The 17,359-nt window shown below is 39.6% G+C and overlaps 1 protein-coding gene across 1 annotated transcript; it reads left to right on the top strand.

The window, feature by feature from the left end:
• Positions 1-4,867: 4,867 nt before the first annotated feature.
• LOC136283084 (uncharacterized) lies at positions 4,868-5,668 on the top strand. The gene has a single exon (XM_066171300.1). It carries the CDS (start codon positions 4,868-4,870, stop codon positions 5,546-5,548), a length of 681 nt encoding a protein of 226 aa, XP_066027397.1. The 3' UTR covers positions 5,549-5,668.
• The last annotated feature ends 11,691 nt before the right edge of the window (positions 5,669-17,359 follow it).

Genomic DNA, 17,359 nt, shown 5'->3' with positions numbered 1-17,359 from the left:
ATTCCCATCTTCAAAGCAGAGGATGTACAATTGCTTGGTAGAATTTGCCGAAAAACAAGATATACTTTACCGCTGTCAGTTTGGATTTCGGAAAAATCACTCAACATCGCACGCACTCATTTATTTGGTAAATAAAATAGCTTCTGCAATCGACCAACACGAAACAACGGTGGGTGTTTTCCTAGATCTTTCCAAAGCATTTGACACTCTCGATCATCATATCTTGTTTGCAAAATTGGAGCACTATGGTATCCGTGACGTGGCTCTGCAGTGGTTTAAAAGCTACTTTTCTTGCCGCCAGCAATTTGCCCAATTCAATCAAGCTTGCTCTCCTATGCAAACCATCAAGTGTGGTGTCCCTCAAGGTGCAGACTGATGTACGAGTGTAAGGGGCTAGTGACTAATACTCTTAAGAAGTATAAAAAAATCTTGGAAAGGAGAAGACATCATTTTCATTTTCTTCATTTGCTATCCTGTAGCTTATTTCTGCTCTCTGATATTTTAATCAAGGTCAGTGGTATATATTATATTTTCTTATTGTGCAAACTGATAAAGTTGTTTCTGTGGGTAATTTATGTGTGCCATACCTGGAATAGTTCCAAGCAAAATCTCTGGTTGACCAAACTTAGCTTTGTTTCCAGCATAAATGATATCACACATGATGGCTAACTCACATCCTCCTTCAAGCTGTGAAGAAAGTATTGTACAACATACTTCAATCGAGTAACAACGGAAAAAGACAAACTTTGTTTGCCACCCATAATAACACAATGACAGCTACAAGAAAATCTCTTGATTATTGGACTATCTGGGCACTGAGCTAGTGATTTGCACCAATAACTTAGACTACTGGCATCTTATTCATAATAATATTTTGGACATATTAATAATGGTAACAGGACCGAGTGGAGTCTAATTTGGACTGTAACCATACGAGTAATTAACAAAATCGTAGGACCGCAAAGCGGGAGTCCGATTTGTTAATCACGAGTATGATTTCAGACAGAATAGGACAACAAGAAGGCCTGTTACCAATTAATCAAAACTATGACAAAATTTGGGAAAGAAGCTAGACATTGGTTATACGTTTTCAGAAGAACCAAAAACAACAGTTTACTCGGCGAAATGCGAGACAACGGCGCGCGCACATGACACGTTCTGTCCCCTCATACAGGCATGACGTGGTAACTGTCCCTTTAACTGTCCTACTACACTGTCCAATTACAAGTATGACGCGTATACTGTCTTGTTGTGCTCAAATCGGCCGGCTGATGATAACCAATCAAGTTCGAGAATTTGGTCACAGTTTCGATTAAAAAACACAATAAGGATCTTTGTAGAGAAAGCACGAATAGCCAAGACCAGAATGTTCTAATAGAAACTGCTCCAAGTCAAATATACTCCGGTTAAAGTCCTCGTGTCTCTAAAAAAAACTTATTCACTTACCACCATATCTTGACATGTCACAATAGACCCTCAAGGGGTTTCCACTCTTCTCGGGGTCGATCCAATACTCCCCGTCTCCTTTGGAGTGTCCAGAGCGCAAAATTTCCTTACAGGAGATGGCCGAATGAGCAGAATCTCAGCCTCGTTTATCTACATTGGAAGAGGGAAGAATAATCATTTGGAACGAGGAGAGGATCAAACTTAGAAACAAAACACCTCACATAGGTCTTATTCGAAAAGTAGTTCCTTTCGCGTGATCATTAGATAGCTTTTGATTTTGGAAATATTTGTAGGATACATAGCATCCTTCTATCTCAAATTAAAAAAATGGAAAAGTTATAAGGAAAGGCAAGAGATCATAGACTTTATATTCTCTGAAAAGTCCTTAGGAGAAGTAAGGAATAGGTCACCATTCTTCGCTTGGAAAAAGGGAGTGGGAGGGGTAGGAGGGTCTTACGGGGGGGTGGGGTGGGGGTATCCTGGTTTTCAAAGGGAACGGAGATGGGATCGGTCGTCGCTGACAGACTTTTAAGTTGGAACCTAAATTGAAAATTGATTTGAAAATTGGCTGACTCGATTAATTGTGAGAACCGAAATGCTGTGACCTTTCCTTCCCCCTCTTCCACCCTTCTACCCAGGTGGTAAAAATATGACTTGTTCCTAAAGTTAAGCACCTTACTCAACAGTACTTCTTCCATAATAATTAGAACGTGGGTTATGCCTCAAGTTTTCCGGGACTTGATTTTTTAGTTCGGTTACTCAGCTGACATTACTTCTTTGCATCACTAACATCGGATTTGCTGTTGTAAGATTGGCATTTTTTATCTTGAGGGCATCTCAATCCACAGCTTATTTCGTCAGCGTATAATATCTTGGTGATACGATCAACTAGCTCAAGTCCTAGAAAAACAACACAATCGTGTTTCATTTTATTATTATACAGTTTACTTTGGATACAATCATAATACAGTTTGTGTGTAGTTGTTCACCCTGTCTTAAGAGGTGATCTTGATTCTTGATATCGTGCACAGGTGAATATGAAGAAGCCCTAAGAGTTATGAGAGTTGCGTGTAGAAAGTTTCCGTTGTTTTTACCCGATTTTGGGACAATCCCATGTTTTTGCTCATGAGGGTTTGTTGTGGCCAACTGAGTATAAAAAGAGACCGGAAGTGTAGAAAATTGACTGCCAAAGAGGGGGATCGTAATATTGTTACAGTCCCTTATGAAATACAGCAACACCACTCAACAGAACGGGTCAGAACTGGAAACCAACTAGATACCCTCTCATCCTGTAATTTGAGAAAGAAAGAAAAACAGATGACAAATTTCGCGCTTTCCCTTTTTTGATGCAACAAATAATTTTGATTGCGAATTTAGGGTTTTGTTAATTACACTTTGTCTGACTCGGCAAAAGAATACGGAGGGTTTTTTAAATTACCAGTTCATATAAAGGAACCTTACCTACTAAGGATTAAAACTTGTCCGCTGGCTTGCAAAAGTTAGTCAACTCAGTGTAGAAGTGACAAACGGTTTAGCTAGTTGTAATTTGGTTCAGTGCCTTGACACAAACGGTTCAGAGTAGTGTGAAATGGCTAAAGCTATCGGCAAATGGTTGATAGTAGGCCACAATGGCTTAGTAACTCATCAATCTACTGACCGGAAAGTGAAATGGTTTAGCGTGACGACAAAAGGTTTAGTACAAACCAAATTGATTTAGTGTTACAGCAATTGATTTACGCCGTAACCGCCAAAAATACAAAAGTGAAATGAACAAGTCAAGCTTGAAATGGAACAGTCTATGCGGGGTCTTCCGTCACAATCCTATAGTTTGTATAGTTTTGAGGCGCCCTTTAGTTGTAGTTTCGTCGTCTTACAACAATGAATTATTTTCTTACGTTTCCTAACTATGATTCTGACTGCCTAGACTTTAAATGTGCTGTTGCGCAAAATGATGCATTTTATCATTATTTTTGTCATTGCTTTCGTTTCAGATTCTTATTTTATCTTGAGGGAGTACAATGGAGAATTCTTACCATGGTCACACGTAACCATGGTAAGAATTCTCCATTTAAAGTACAGCAGTTTTCACTATAAACTATTTATAACCATGTAGTTTTAAACTATAAATTTTTTTTTAAATTTTTTAAGCGCCCTCTAGTTGTAGTTGGGCCGTCTTAAAGCAATGAATCACTTTATCACGTTTCCTAGCAATAGTTCTGACTGTCTAGACTATAAGTGTACTGTCGCGTAAAATGATGCATTTTTTCTGTATTTTTGTCATTCCTTTTATTTCAGATTTTTATTTTATCTTGAGGTAGTCAAATGGAGAATTCTTCCCATGGTTAGGCGTAAAGCCGGTAAGGATTAAAGTAAAAACAAGAAAAATGAACGGACAGTCCTCCCTCGACAATTAGCTAAAAAAAGGAGCTTATGGGTGCTAAGAGCATAATATAGTTCTTGACTTGTGTGAAGCTCTGAACAATGAACACGATAAGAAAAGTTATATATATATATATATATATATATATATATATATATATGTATATTGCCCGGTTATTATGTTTGATGTAAACCTCTCAATCATTGGAAATTAAAATGTTTTTGATTGTGATTGGTTACAGTATAAAAACTCGTGTCATGTCTAAAAAGTGGAAAAAACCCTCCCCCAATCCCCGAGGGGTTGAAGGTCAAAATCTGTATGATTACATTGTTATTGTCCGGGAGATTTCCCAGCTAGCCTCGACCTCTTCTGCTAAGCATGGTTTTTTTCGTATCAAACAGGTCGTTGAAATTTTCTTGTGTCAATAGTGCACTTTTTTCGAACTGCAAACTTTTCTTTCCTCTTCCTCTGGAATTTTTAGTGTTCACGTGCGACGCTCGCGATCCGATCAACTAGCTAATCATATTTAGAGTCCAGAGGAAGAGGAAACTAGTTCAACCTTTTCTTTATAAGGAAGCAGTTATTTAATCGTTATGTACCTCTCAACTCAAATAGATTTTTTGATCGGATGGTTGAATATGTCACGCACCGTGAATCAAAATACACTAACTTTCACTAACTTACACTAACTTTCGACTCTCGCGCGATAAGGTTGATCACCGTGAAACCGCGGCAAATATGTGTGCCAGCCTACGTACAAAAAGTGATTTTTGGCAGTTATATTCGGTTTGGGATGTATGAGAAAATATTTTCAAAAATTAAAATTAAAATGACTGGCCCCACGGGAAACAATGAGAATTGCTTTCCCTTGCCCGAAATGGAAAGAAAAAAAATACTTATAACCTGATGAGTGTAACGGTGCATTTGTCTTTATTTTGCTTTATTCGTTTGTTACTGTTATTCGCACATTCAAGGGTTGTTTGGTGTACAGATGGACGCAACGAACATAAGTTAACACTGAATCTGGACAAAACCAAATCCATGCTTATAGGCAGTAACAAGAGGTTACAGAGGAAAATAGCTCTAACTGTTTCAATCTTTGATCATTGTATAAACAATGTTACTTGTTTTAAATATCTTGGAATCTTAATATCGTCTGATTTTTCGTGGACAAATCATGTCGAATACATGGCAGGGAAAGTTAATCAAAGGCTTGGCCTACTTAGACGCATTAAGCATTTGTTACCGTTTAAGGCGCGCATCCTTTTTTATAAAAGCCTTGTTATGCCCTTATTCGAGTATGCTGATTTAGTTTGGGGAGACAAACATAATGTAACTTTAATGTCTAGTTTGCAAGTGCTTCAAAATAAGGCGGCTAGAATAATATTAGATCGACCACTGTATTCCTCTGCGTCTGATGCGTTAACTACACTGAAGTGGTTAACACTAGAAAAAAGGCGCTTCCAGCGCCGATGCGTACATGTGTATAAATGTCTTAATGGTCTCACGCATCACGAATTAACATTAGTCACTCAGCATGAACAGCATAGTTACAACACAAGAAATAAAGCAAACCTCAAAATTCCATCCGTTAAAAGAAACTGGGGTAAACAAAGAACTGGCTATCATGCTGTAAGTGATTTTAACTCGCTGGACAAAACTATACGAGCCTCTGATAATGTAAATATTTTGAAGCGTCAGATTTTTAATTCATTGATTTAAGTTTTGTATTACACATAAGATACATTAGTTTTTAGTAGCATCTTTTAGCATTTTTATTCATTGTAAATTTTTAATTTTTAATTTTCGAGGTCCTTTTTGTAAACCACTTTTTAGTGAAAAAGTTTCCTCATTAAAGATTGTCATTATTTATTATTATTTATTATTAACTAACGAACAAAGACTCTCCAGAAATCGCCGTTTGTGTCAACATTGTGACCGGAGCCATCATCACATTCCATTTTTTTGAGGTCGTCAGCGTTATGCAGTTGGACCCTAAGGTGATACATGTTTCTTTTGAAGACGGGATACCAGTATAGCCTGTTTTGATCTTCACCATGTCCCCACTTTCCAACTAAGTACTCTCCGCTTACTCTTCCCCAATCTTTGCAAATGCCAGCTAACTTGGAATTGTCATCCCACGTCAATCTCACAAACGAACCACAGGCGTCCGGTTGCTCATCTATCTGACCGCTGAAGTACTGGACCACAGCTTCACCTGAGCTGTTGGAAGCTGTGACCACGTGGAATGAACGTCCCTGTTTCTTGCGGCAGTGGAATCTCAGCTGAGTGAAGGACAAGTATCTTCTGAGCTCTTTCATGGCACTCTTCTGCAGAACCATGTGTGACTTACCTATTCCACGGTATGACGTCTCAACTGACACCTTAGGAGAGGGACTTCCGAACTCAACATTTGACACCAGAAGCCAACCTCCTAAAATAAAACAAACCTGAATGATCTGGTGACATCCATGTAACTAGAATTTTGGACATAATGAATGGTAACAGGACAGAGTGGAGTCCAATTCGGTCTGTAATCATACGAGTGATTTCCAAAATCGTACGACCGCAAAGTGGGAGTCCGATTTGTTAATCACTCGTATCACTACAGACAGAATTGGACGACAAGAAGGCCTGTTACCAATTAGTCAAAACTATGACAAGATTTGAGAAAGAAACTAGACATCGGTTATACGTTTTCATAAAAACGAAAAACAACAGTTTACTCGGCAAAATGCGAGACAACAGTGCGCACATGACGCGTTCTATCCACGCACACAGGCATGACGCGTTAACTGTCCCTTTTAACGGTCCTATTACACTGTTCAATTACAAATATGACGCGTACACTGTCCGGTTAGTGATCAAAGCGGCCGGCTGATGATAACCAATCACTTTCGAGAATTCTGCTGTAGTTTTGATTCAAAACATAATAAGGATCTTGGTAGAGAAAGCAAGAATAGCCAAGACCATAACGTTCCAATAACAACTCTACCAAGTCAGATATACTATTGTTGAAGTCCTCGTGTCTTAAGAAACCAATTCATTCTCTTACCACCAGATCTTGACATGTCACAATAGACCTTCAAAGGGTTTCCACTCTTCTCTGAGTCGATCCAATACTCCCCGTCTCCTTTGGAGTGTCCAGAGTCCAGAATTTCTTTACAGGAGAAAGCCGGATGAGCAGAATCCCAACCTTGTTTATCTGCAGAGGAAAAGGGAAGAATAATCATTTGGAACGAGGGGAGGATCGAACTAAGAGACAAAACACGCCACAGAGGTCATATTCCATAAGTAGTTCCTTTCGCGTAATTATTAGATAGCTCTTGATTTTGGAAATTTAAATTTAAACTAAGAAAATCAGATGGAAAACCTATCATTATAAGGAAAAGCAAGAGATTTTAAACATCATATTCTCTCGGAAAAGATTACACATGGATGTACACGTGACATGAGAGAGCTCTGAAAAGCGCTAATCAGAAGTAAGAAATAGGTCACCATTTTTGACTTGGAAAGAGGGGGTGGGAGTGGTGGCAGGTTCTTGGGTGGGGGGGGATATCATTGTTTTCAAAGGGAATGGAGAGGGGATCAGTCGTCGCTAACAGAGTTTAAAGGTGGGACTAAAGAAAATTGGCGGCCAATGAGGAAGATCGATAGAATAATTCGGGACGTTATGGAAGGATCAGGACAACTTTATTGTGACAACCAAAGTACTCCGACCCTTCATACCTCCGACCCTTCATACCCCCCCCCCCCCTCCACACCTCCTCTAACTTTTCCATAATGTTAAGCACTTTACTCAACAGTACCTCTTCCATAATAAGTAGAACGTGGGTTACGCCTCAGGTTTTCCGGACTTGATTTTTTGGTTTGACTACTCAGTTGACATTCCTTCTTTGCATCATTAGCATGGGATTTGCTGTTGTAAGATTGGCATTTTTCATCTTGAAGGCATCTCAATCCACAGCTTATTTCGTCAGCATATAATGTCTTGGTGATGTGACCAATTAGCTCAAATCCTTGAAAAGCAACACAATTGTGTTTCATGTTCTCATCACTCAGTTTATTTTGGATACTTTAATAATACAGTTTGTGTGTAGTTAATTACCCTGTCTTAAGAGGTCATCTTGATTCTTGATATCGTTCAAAGGTGAATATGAAGAAGCCCTGAGAGCTATAAGAGTTGCGTGTAGAAAGTTCCTGTTGTTTTTAGCCGATTTTGGGGCGACCTCATATTTTTTTTTGAGGGCGAACTGCTATGGCAACAGAGTACAAAGGGGGAAGAATGGAGATTTACTACCAATGAGGGGGATTGTAAGAATGTCACACATCCTTTATTGGGGGGGAGGGGATCATGTAAAGTTTATCGTGACACAGCCAAAATCTTTGCCATCCGATTCGAGTTTTCGCTCATGGCACTTGAAACATTCACATCCCGTCGGAAAAAAATATCATTGTGTTGGGAGGTATAACACATTCACGTGTTACCTTCAACTCTCTCGAAAACCGCGTCCCGGCTCAAGTCAGTGTGCAAAGCCGAACTGAAAGCCACAAGAAACAAAGCAACACTACTCAACAGAACGGGACAGAACTGGAAACCAACTAGATGCCCTCTCATCCTGTTATTTGAGAAAGAAAGAAAAACAGATGACAAATGTTGCCCTTCTCCCTTCTTAGATGCAACAAATAGTTTTGATTGTGAATTTAGGGTTTTGTTAAATACACTTTGTTATGCATCAGTCAACTTTGCACGAAGTACTGATCACGACTTGGGGTTAGCGTTTCTTTACATTTGAATAAAGCATGGGGGCATTTAACTAGAAACAAACCTGATTACTCGGATTGTTTTTATTATGTTGTTATCAAAGTTAGAAAGCAATCTTCTTTTAAGTTTAAATTAACCAATTTTTTCCAAATTGAATGACTTGGTTCCTCCTTGAAACCAGTATATTCTGACCTTCAATTTCTTTCCACTCCTCTTGTATTTTTCTATTTAAAAAAATCTTTTATCAACTTTTCATACAATTTTAGTGAGACTTGAGACAATAATTAAAAGAAATAAAAGAAACAGCTTGAGAACCCCTTATGTAAGTCAAGCATTAGTCAGCTTTGCACGAAGTACTGATCACGACTAACATTTCTGATTAACATTTCTTTACATCCAATTAAAGCGTCGGGGCGTTTAACTTTAATAGAAACAAACCTCGATTCTCTTGCACACGGATTTCTGAGTATCGATTAGTCGCATCAGGGATCGGTGACAACTTTTTCCCACCAAACAAAGCGAGATTCGTCGAATAAAAAAAAAAGCTGCAGGATGTAATTTCAACAGAGAGAGATGAAAAGTGACAGAATTCCCTCTCACCTTCCAACTCGTACATTTATGAGTCTTAATTTGTAGATATATCTGCTGTACCATACATGTATTTCTGTGTTCCTATTTTGGACTCGTGCACGTTAAAATTGGCAACAGAAGCCAATATGCTGGGAAACATTTGTTTTTTCTGACGCCCTAATTATTTCTCATCTTTTGCCCTCTAGCTACCCTACTAATAGTGTTTACTTTCGCTTCCAGACAATTATAATGTAGACACCTGGCAAAGTTGGTAAAATAAGCGACTAATGACCGACTCCAAGGGATACAGTGAGTTTGTTGCCCTGGTAGGGCAAGGTAAAGCAATCCTCACTGTTTGCCGTGGGGCCAGTCATTTTAATTTTCATTTTTTAAAGTGTTTCTCATACATCCCAACTCGAAAATGACTGCAAAAATAATTTTTATAGGCAGGCTGGCACACACATTTCCTGCGGTTTTACGGTGAACGACCTTATCATGTGGGATTCGAAAGTCAAGTCGTTGTTTCCCCGGGGGCTTAGTGAATTTTGTTTATCCTAGAAAGTAAGTGTATTTTGATTCACGACTCGCGACATGTTCAGCCCTCCAATCAAAAGACGTATTTTAGTTGGCTTTGCATCACGTGACAGTTGAAAGTCAAGTCATTGTTTCCCCGGGGGCCTAGTGAATTTTTTTTATCCTAGAAAGTAAGTGTATTTTGATTCACGACTCGCGACATGTTCAGCCCTTCAATCAAAAGACGTATTTAAGTTGGGCATTGCATAAATGTCGCGTTCAGAGCTCTCTACAAGTCAAGAATTATATTATTCTTTTAACACCCATAAGCTACTTTTCCTTCAAGTTTCAGTCGACTGAAATCCCGATATTAGCAACGTTAGGTGCCCCCTGGAAGTAAACGTTGCCGTTGTGGTGGACCGGAGTAGGCTACGTAGGAGCTCTTTTCATACCGCATGCACGTTTACAATTAGGAGGCGAAAATAGTCGCCATTCCATACGAGGGGGTTCTCCTATCACATCAAAGGTTTCCTGTATCAGAAAGTCCACTGAACTCACACGAGCGACAGTGTCGCTAGGAGTTTGAGACTGGCCATTGATTGTTTGAAGACCAGTGGCATCTATGTTCTCTCAGTGATGCAATGCCGATGCCTCGATCGCGAGCATGACAAAATACTGTAAACAAATAGTAACCAGAACTCATGTCTGTTCTATGAGTTAATTCTCCAGAGAGGATTGTTCGTTCACTTTTCTAGATTTATATTTAATCCTTACAGGCCTTCGGAAACGAAAGAGTTCTAAAAACTAATCTGAATGCATCCCCTTACGGAATAAGATTGACAGAAAAATTGATCCGTCAGTTGAATCGACAAATTCTCACCTGTACTGATCTGTAAATAACGTCCTTCTGATTTTCAAGATCTCGAGGATGTACAACATGATCTGAGTCACTCAATTCACAATAGTACGTTTTATCCCCCATTATTCCGATGTTGATCGACATACAATCATCCTCTAAATAACACTGCAATTCACAATCCTCTGGCGATTCTTTCACATGCATGCTGATTACGTGATCGACAGAAAAGGCGCTTCATTCGACTGAGAATTCAAACAAGAGCGTGCGACATTCATCTCCTGATAATAAATGCACACGAAACGTCATTCGCTCTAACAAAGGTCTAACACTCAAAACGTCAGCTTTTAAGCTCTTTGTGGTGGCCAATTTACGTTAACAATTCAGTTGATAAAACCAAAGTATTTTGTCAAACTTCCCCACCGACACAGCACCACTGTTTCTCTAAAAACTTACCCCCTTTATACTTCAGACAAAGTTCCTCTTGCTCTCAAAAACTTGAACGATTTGACTTTGAAATGGATGAAATAACAAATTGTCAGATTTAAAAAAACACCTTGCCCTAATATTTATTTATATTCACGTGGAAATCAGTATATTTACATATTCCGTGACTAAACAAAAGGGAAAGGCTAACTCTTCGAACCTTAATTGTTCTTGGAAATTAGTAAAGCAACATAAACTACTACATAGAAAACCGTGTTTATCTCATTGACTCCTTTAGGATGCGGTGCGGTGCATGTAAAACTATAACTACATGATACAAACGGTAGAGCATTGTCGGTAAGCCTACCACAAGGAAGAAGCGAGCGCCAGACATGTGACCTAACCAGATGTTTGTGCGCTTAAACGTCGTGCAGCTGGTCACGGTGACGGCGCATTTCTTGTGTTCGTCTTTGTTTTGATCATTCGTTTGTTAAAGTTATTCGCACAATCAAGCCTTTCTTAGGGTACATACAGCTCTGAGACAAACGCAACTAACGAACAAAAACTCTCCAGAAATAGTCGATTGAGTTAACAGTCTAAGAGGCGATATCATCGCATTCCATGTCGTTGAGGTCACCAACGTTATTCAAGTGGACCGAAGGCGGGAAACCGGTATAACCTGCTTTCAATTCTCCATGTCCCCACTTTTCAAAAAAGTACTTTCCACTTACTAGCCCCCAATCTTTGCAAATGCCAGCTAACTTAGAATTTTCATCCAACTTCAATCTCACAAACGAACCACAGGCATCCAATTGCTCACCTGTCTGACCGCTGAAGTATTGGACCACAGGTTCACCAGAGCTGTTGGAAGCTGTGACCATGTGGAATGTGCGTCCCTGTTTCTTGTGGCAGTGGAAGTCGGTCTCAGCTGAGTGAAGAACAAGCGCCTTCTGAGCTCTTTCACGGCACTTTTCTGCAGAACCATGTGTGACTTACCTATTCCATGGTATGATGTCTCGACTGACACCTTGGGAGAGGGGATTCCAAACTTAACATTTGACACTAAAAGCCAACCTCCCGAAATAAAACCAACCTAAGTGATCTGGTGACATTCGTGTAACTAGAATTTTTTACACATGAATAATGGTAACAGGACCGAGTGGAGTCCAATTTGGTCTGTAATCATACGAGTGATTTACAGAATTGTACGACCGCAAAGCGGGAGTCCGGTTTTTCTAATCACGAGTATGATTACAGACAGAATTGGACGACAAGAAGGCCTGTTACCAATTAATCAAAACAATGACAAAATTTGAGAAAGAATCTAGATATCAGTTATACGTTTTCATAAAAACGAAAAACAACACGGCGGAGTGCGAGACAACAGCGCCCGCACATGACGCGTTCTTTTCCCTCATACAGGCATGACGTGTTAACTGTCCCTTTAACGGTCCTATTACACTGTCAAATTGCAAGCATGACGTGTGTGCTGTCCTGTTGTGCTCAAATCGGCAGGCTGGTGATAACCAAACACGTTCGAGAATATTTTACGGTTTCGATTAAAAAACAATGAAAACAGGGATCTTCGTAGAGAAAGCACGAATAGCCAAGATCAGAATGTTCTAATAGAAACTGCTCCAAGTCAAATATACTCCAGTTTAAGTCCTCGTGTCTCAAATAAAAAGACTTATTCACTTACCACCATATCTTGCCATGTCAAAATAGACCCTCAAAGGGTTTCCTCTTTTCTCGGGGTCGATCCAATACTCCCCGTCTCCTTTGGAGTGTCAAGAGTCCAGAATTTCTTTACAGGAGAAGGCCGGATGAGCAGAATTCCAGACTCGTTTATCTACATCGGAAGAGGGAAGAATAATCATTTGGAACGAGGAGAGGATCAAACTTAGAAACAAAACACGCTACATGGGTCTTATTCGAAAAGTAGTTCCTTTCGCGTGATCATTTGATTTTGGAAATATTTGTAGCATCCATAGCATCCTTCAATTTCAAATTAAGAAAATGGAAAAGTTATAAGGAAAGGCAAGAGATCATAAACTTTACATTTTCTGAAAAGCGCTGAGCAGAAGTAAGGAATAGGTCACCATTTTTCGCTTGAAAAGAGGGTGGGAGAGTAAGCGGGTCTTGCGGGTGGGGGGGGGGGTTCTCCTGGTTTTCAAAGGGAACGGAGGTAGGATCAGTCGTCGCTGACAGAGTTTAAAGGTGGGACCAAAGAAAATTGACCGACTCGACTTATTGTGACAACCAAAATGCTGTGACCTTTCCCTCTCCCTCCTCCCCCCCCCCCCACCCCTACCCAGGTGATAAAAATGTGACTTGTTCTTAAGGTTAAGCATCTTAATCGACAGCACCTCTTCCATAATAAGTAAAACGTAGGTTACGCCTCAAGTTTTCCGGACTTGATTTTTTGGTTTGATTACTCAGTTGACATTCCTTCTTTGCATCATTAGCATCGGACTTGCTGTTGTAAGATTGGCATTTTTCATCTTGAAGGCATCTCAATCCACAGCTTATTTCGCCGGCGTTTAATGTCTTGATGATGTAACCAATTAGCTCAAATCCTTGAAAAACAACACAATCGTGTTTCATGTTCTCATCACTCAGTTTATTTTGGATACTTTAACACATTCACGTGTTACCTTCAACTCTCTCGAAAACCTCGTCCCTGCTTAAGTCCGTGTGCAAATACGAACTGAAAGCCACAAGAAACAAAGCAACACCACTCAACAGAACGTGACAGAAATGGAAACCAACTAGATGTCCTCTCATTTTGCAATTTGAGAGAAAGAATGTAATGTCGCGCTTTCCCTTTTTTGATGCAACTAGTAGTTTTGATTGTGAATCTAGGGTTTTGTTAATTACACCTTGTCTGACTCGGCGAAAGACTACCAGCGCTTTTTAAACTACCAGCTCATATAAAGGAATCTTCCCTGCTAAGGATCAAAACTTGTCCGCTGACTTGCACAAGTTACTCAACTCAGTGTCGAAATGACAAACGGTACAGCTAACTGTACTTTGGTTCAGTGACTTGACACAAATGAGAGTAGTGTGAAATGGCTAAAGTTATCTGCAAATGGTCGATAGTAGACCGCAATGGCTTAGTATCGCATCAATCTACTCAGTCACCGTAAAGTGAAATGGTTTAGCGTGACGACAAAAGGTTTAGTATAAACTGAAATGGTTTAGCGTTACAGCAGTTGGTTTACACCGTAACCGCCAAAAATACAAAAGTGGAATGGACAAGTCAAGCTTGAAGTGGAACAGTCTATGTGGGGTTTTACGTCACAATCCAAAAGTTTTTATAGTTTTTAGGCGCCATTTAGTTGTAGTTTCGTCGTCTTAAAACAACGAATCACTTTATTACGTTTCCTAGCTATGATTCTGACTGTCTAGACTTTAAATGTGCTGTTGCGCAAAATGATGCATTTTATCATTATTTTTGTCATTCCTTTTGTTTCAGATTCTCATTTTATCTTGAGGTAATAAAATGGAGAATTCTTTCTATGGTCACACGAAACCATGGTAAGAATTCTCCGTTTAAAGGACAGCAGTTTTCACTGTAAACTATCCGTAACTATGTAGTTTTTCACTATAAATTTTTTTTGAAGTTTTTAGGCACCCTTTAGTTGTAGTTTCGTCGTCTTAAAGCAATGATTCACTTTATCACGTTTCCTAGCAATAGTTCTGAATGTCTAGACTCTAAGTGTGCTGTCGCGTAAAATGATACATTTTATATGTATTTTTGTCATTTCTTTTATTTCAGATTCTTATTTTATCTTGAGGTAGTAAAATGGAGATTTTCTATCATGGTTAGGCGTAAGTCCGGTAAGGATTAAATTAAAAACTAAAAAAAATGAACGGACAATCCTCTTTCGACAAATAGCTAAATACAACAAACATGTGTCATATTATTCGTTTATAGTATTTTGTCATGAAATCGAGCAAATCTGCACGCGAGGCATCGGCATTGTATCATTGAGAGAACATACATACCACTGGTCTTTAAACATGCAATGTCCAGTCTCAACCTCTTAGCGAGATTTTTGATCGTGTGAGTTCAGTGGACTTCCTGACACAGAGACCTTCGATATGGTAGGACAACCCCCTCTGTATGGAATGACGATTATTTTAGCCTCCTAATTGTAAACTGCATGCGGTATGAAAAGAGCCCTTACATAACCTACCCTGATCCGCCACAACGGCAAAGTTTTCTTCCAAGGGGCACATGACGTTGCTGATATCGAGATTTAAGTCGACTGAAAACCCGAAGGAAAAGGAGTTTATGGGTGCTAAGAGCATAATATAGTTCTTGACTTGTGTGAAGCTCTGAACATATATGTATATGTAAATATATATAATGCCCGGTTATTATGTTTGATATAAACCCCTCAATCATTGGAAATTGAAATTTCTTCGATTGTGATTGGTTACAGTATAAAAACTCATGTCATGTCTAAAGAGTGGAAAAAAAAACCCTCCCCCAATCCCCGAGGGGTTGAAGGTCAAAATCTGTATGATTATTTTTTTATTGTCCGGGAGATTTCCCAGCTAGCCTCGACCTCTCGTGCTAAGCATGGTTTTTCTCAGTGGCTTCGCGCCATATCAAACAGGTCGTTGAAATTTTCTTGTATCAGTAGTGAATTTTTTCCGAACTGCAAAGTGTTCTTTCCTCTTCCTCTGGAATTTTTAGTATTCACGCGCGACGCTCGCGATCCGATCAACTAGCCAATCATGTTTAGAGCCATTCAACTTAACATTGAGATTGACGTGGTCACTAGTTCAACCTTTTATTTAGAAGGAAGCAGTTGAGAAAATTTAATCGTTATGTACCTCTAAACTCAAATAGGTTTTTTGATTGGATGGTTGAATATTTCACGCGCCGTGAATCAAAATACACTAACTTTCTAGGGTGAACAAAATTCACTAAGTCCCCGAGGAGACAACAACTTTAACTTTCGACTCTCGCGAGTAAGGTTGTTCACCGTGAAACCACGGCAAATGTGTGTGCCAGCTTACGTAAAAAAAGTGATTTTTGGCAGTCATATTCGGTTTGGGATGTATGAGAAACTATTTTCAAAAATAAAAATTAAAATAAATGACCTCACGGGAAACAACGAGAATTGCTTTCCCTTGCCCCGAAATGGAAACAAAAAAATTCTTATAACCTGATGACTGTAACGTTGCATTTGCCTTTATTTTGCTTTATTTGTTTGTTACTGTTATTCGCACAGTCAAGGGTTGCTTGGTGTACATATAGACGAAACTAACGAACAAAGACTCTCCAGAAATCGCCGTTTGTATCAACAGTGTTACGGTTATCATCACATTCCATTTTTTGGAGAACGTCAACGTTATGCAGTTGGACCCTAAGGTGATAATTGTTTTTTTTTAAGACGGGAAACCGGTATAGCCTCTTTTGATCTTCACCATGTCCCCACTTTCCAACCAAGGACTCTCCACTTACTAGTTGACCCCAATCTTTGCAAATGCCAGCTAACTCGGAATTGTCATCCCCCGTCAATCTCACAAACGAACCACAGGCCTCCGGTTGCTCATCTGTCTCACCGCTGAAGTACCGGACCACAGCTTCACCTGAGCTGTTGGAAGCTGTGACCACGTGGAATGTGCGTCCCTCTTTCTTGCGGCAATGGAATCTCAGCTGAGTGAAGGACAAGTATCTTCTGAGCTCTTTCATGGCACTTTTCTGCAGAACCATGTGTGACTTACCTATTCCACGGTATGATGTCCCAACTGACACCTTAGGAGAGGGACTTCCGAACTCAACATTTGACACCAGAAGCCAACCTCCTAAAATAAAACAAACCTAAATCACCTGGTGACATCCATGAAACTAGAATTTTGGACATATTAAATGGTAACAGGACCGAGTGGAGTGCAATTCGGTCTGTAATCATACGAGTGATTTACAGAATCGTACGACCGCAAAGCGGGAGTCCGATTTGTTAATCACTCGTATCATTACAGACAGAGTTAGACGACAAGAAGGCCTGTTACCAATTAGTCAAAACTATGACAAAAATTGAGAAAGAAACTAGACATCGGTTGATACGTTTTCATAAAAACGAAAAACAACAGTTTACTCGGTGAAATGCGAGACAACAGCACGCACATGACGCGTTCTGTCCACTCACACAGGCATGACGTGTTAACTGTCCCTTCAACGGTCCTATTACACAGTCCAATCACAAGTATGACGCGTACACTGTCCTATTAGTGCTCAAATCGGCCGGCTGATGATAACCAATCACTTTCGAGAATTCTGCTATACTTTTGATTCAAAACATAAGAAGGATCTTGGTAGAGAAAGCAAGAATAGCCAAGACCAGAACGTTCCAATAACAACTCTACCAAGTCAAATATACTCCTG

This window comes from Pocillopora verrucosa, chromosome 8 (assembly GCF_036669915.1).
Source record: "Pocillopora verrucosa isolate sample1 chromosome 8, ASM3666991v2, whole genome shotgun sequence".
NCBI lineage: Eukaryota > Metazoa > Cnidaria > Anthozoa > Scleractinia > Pocilloporidae > Pocillopora > Pocillopora verrucosa.
Note: the sequence above shows the minus strand (reverse complement) of the source record. Positions and strands in the feature narration are given on the sequence as shown.

Bases quoted from the DNA above. Each gene is read 5' to 3' on its own strand.
- LOC136283084 (XM_066171300.1), top strand. From the start codon at position 4,868: ATGCTTATAGGCAGTAACAAGAGGTTACAGAGGAAAATAGCTCTAACT.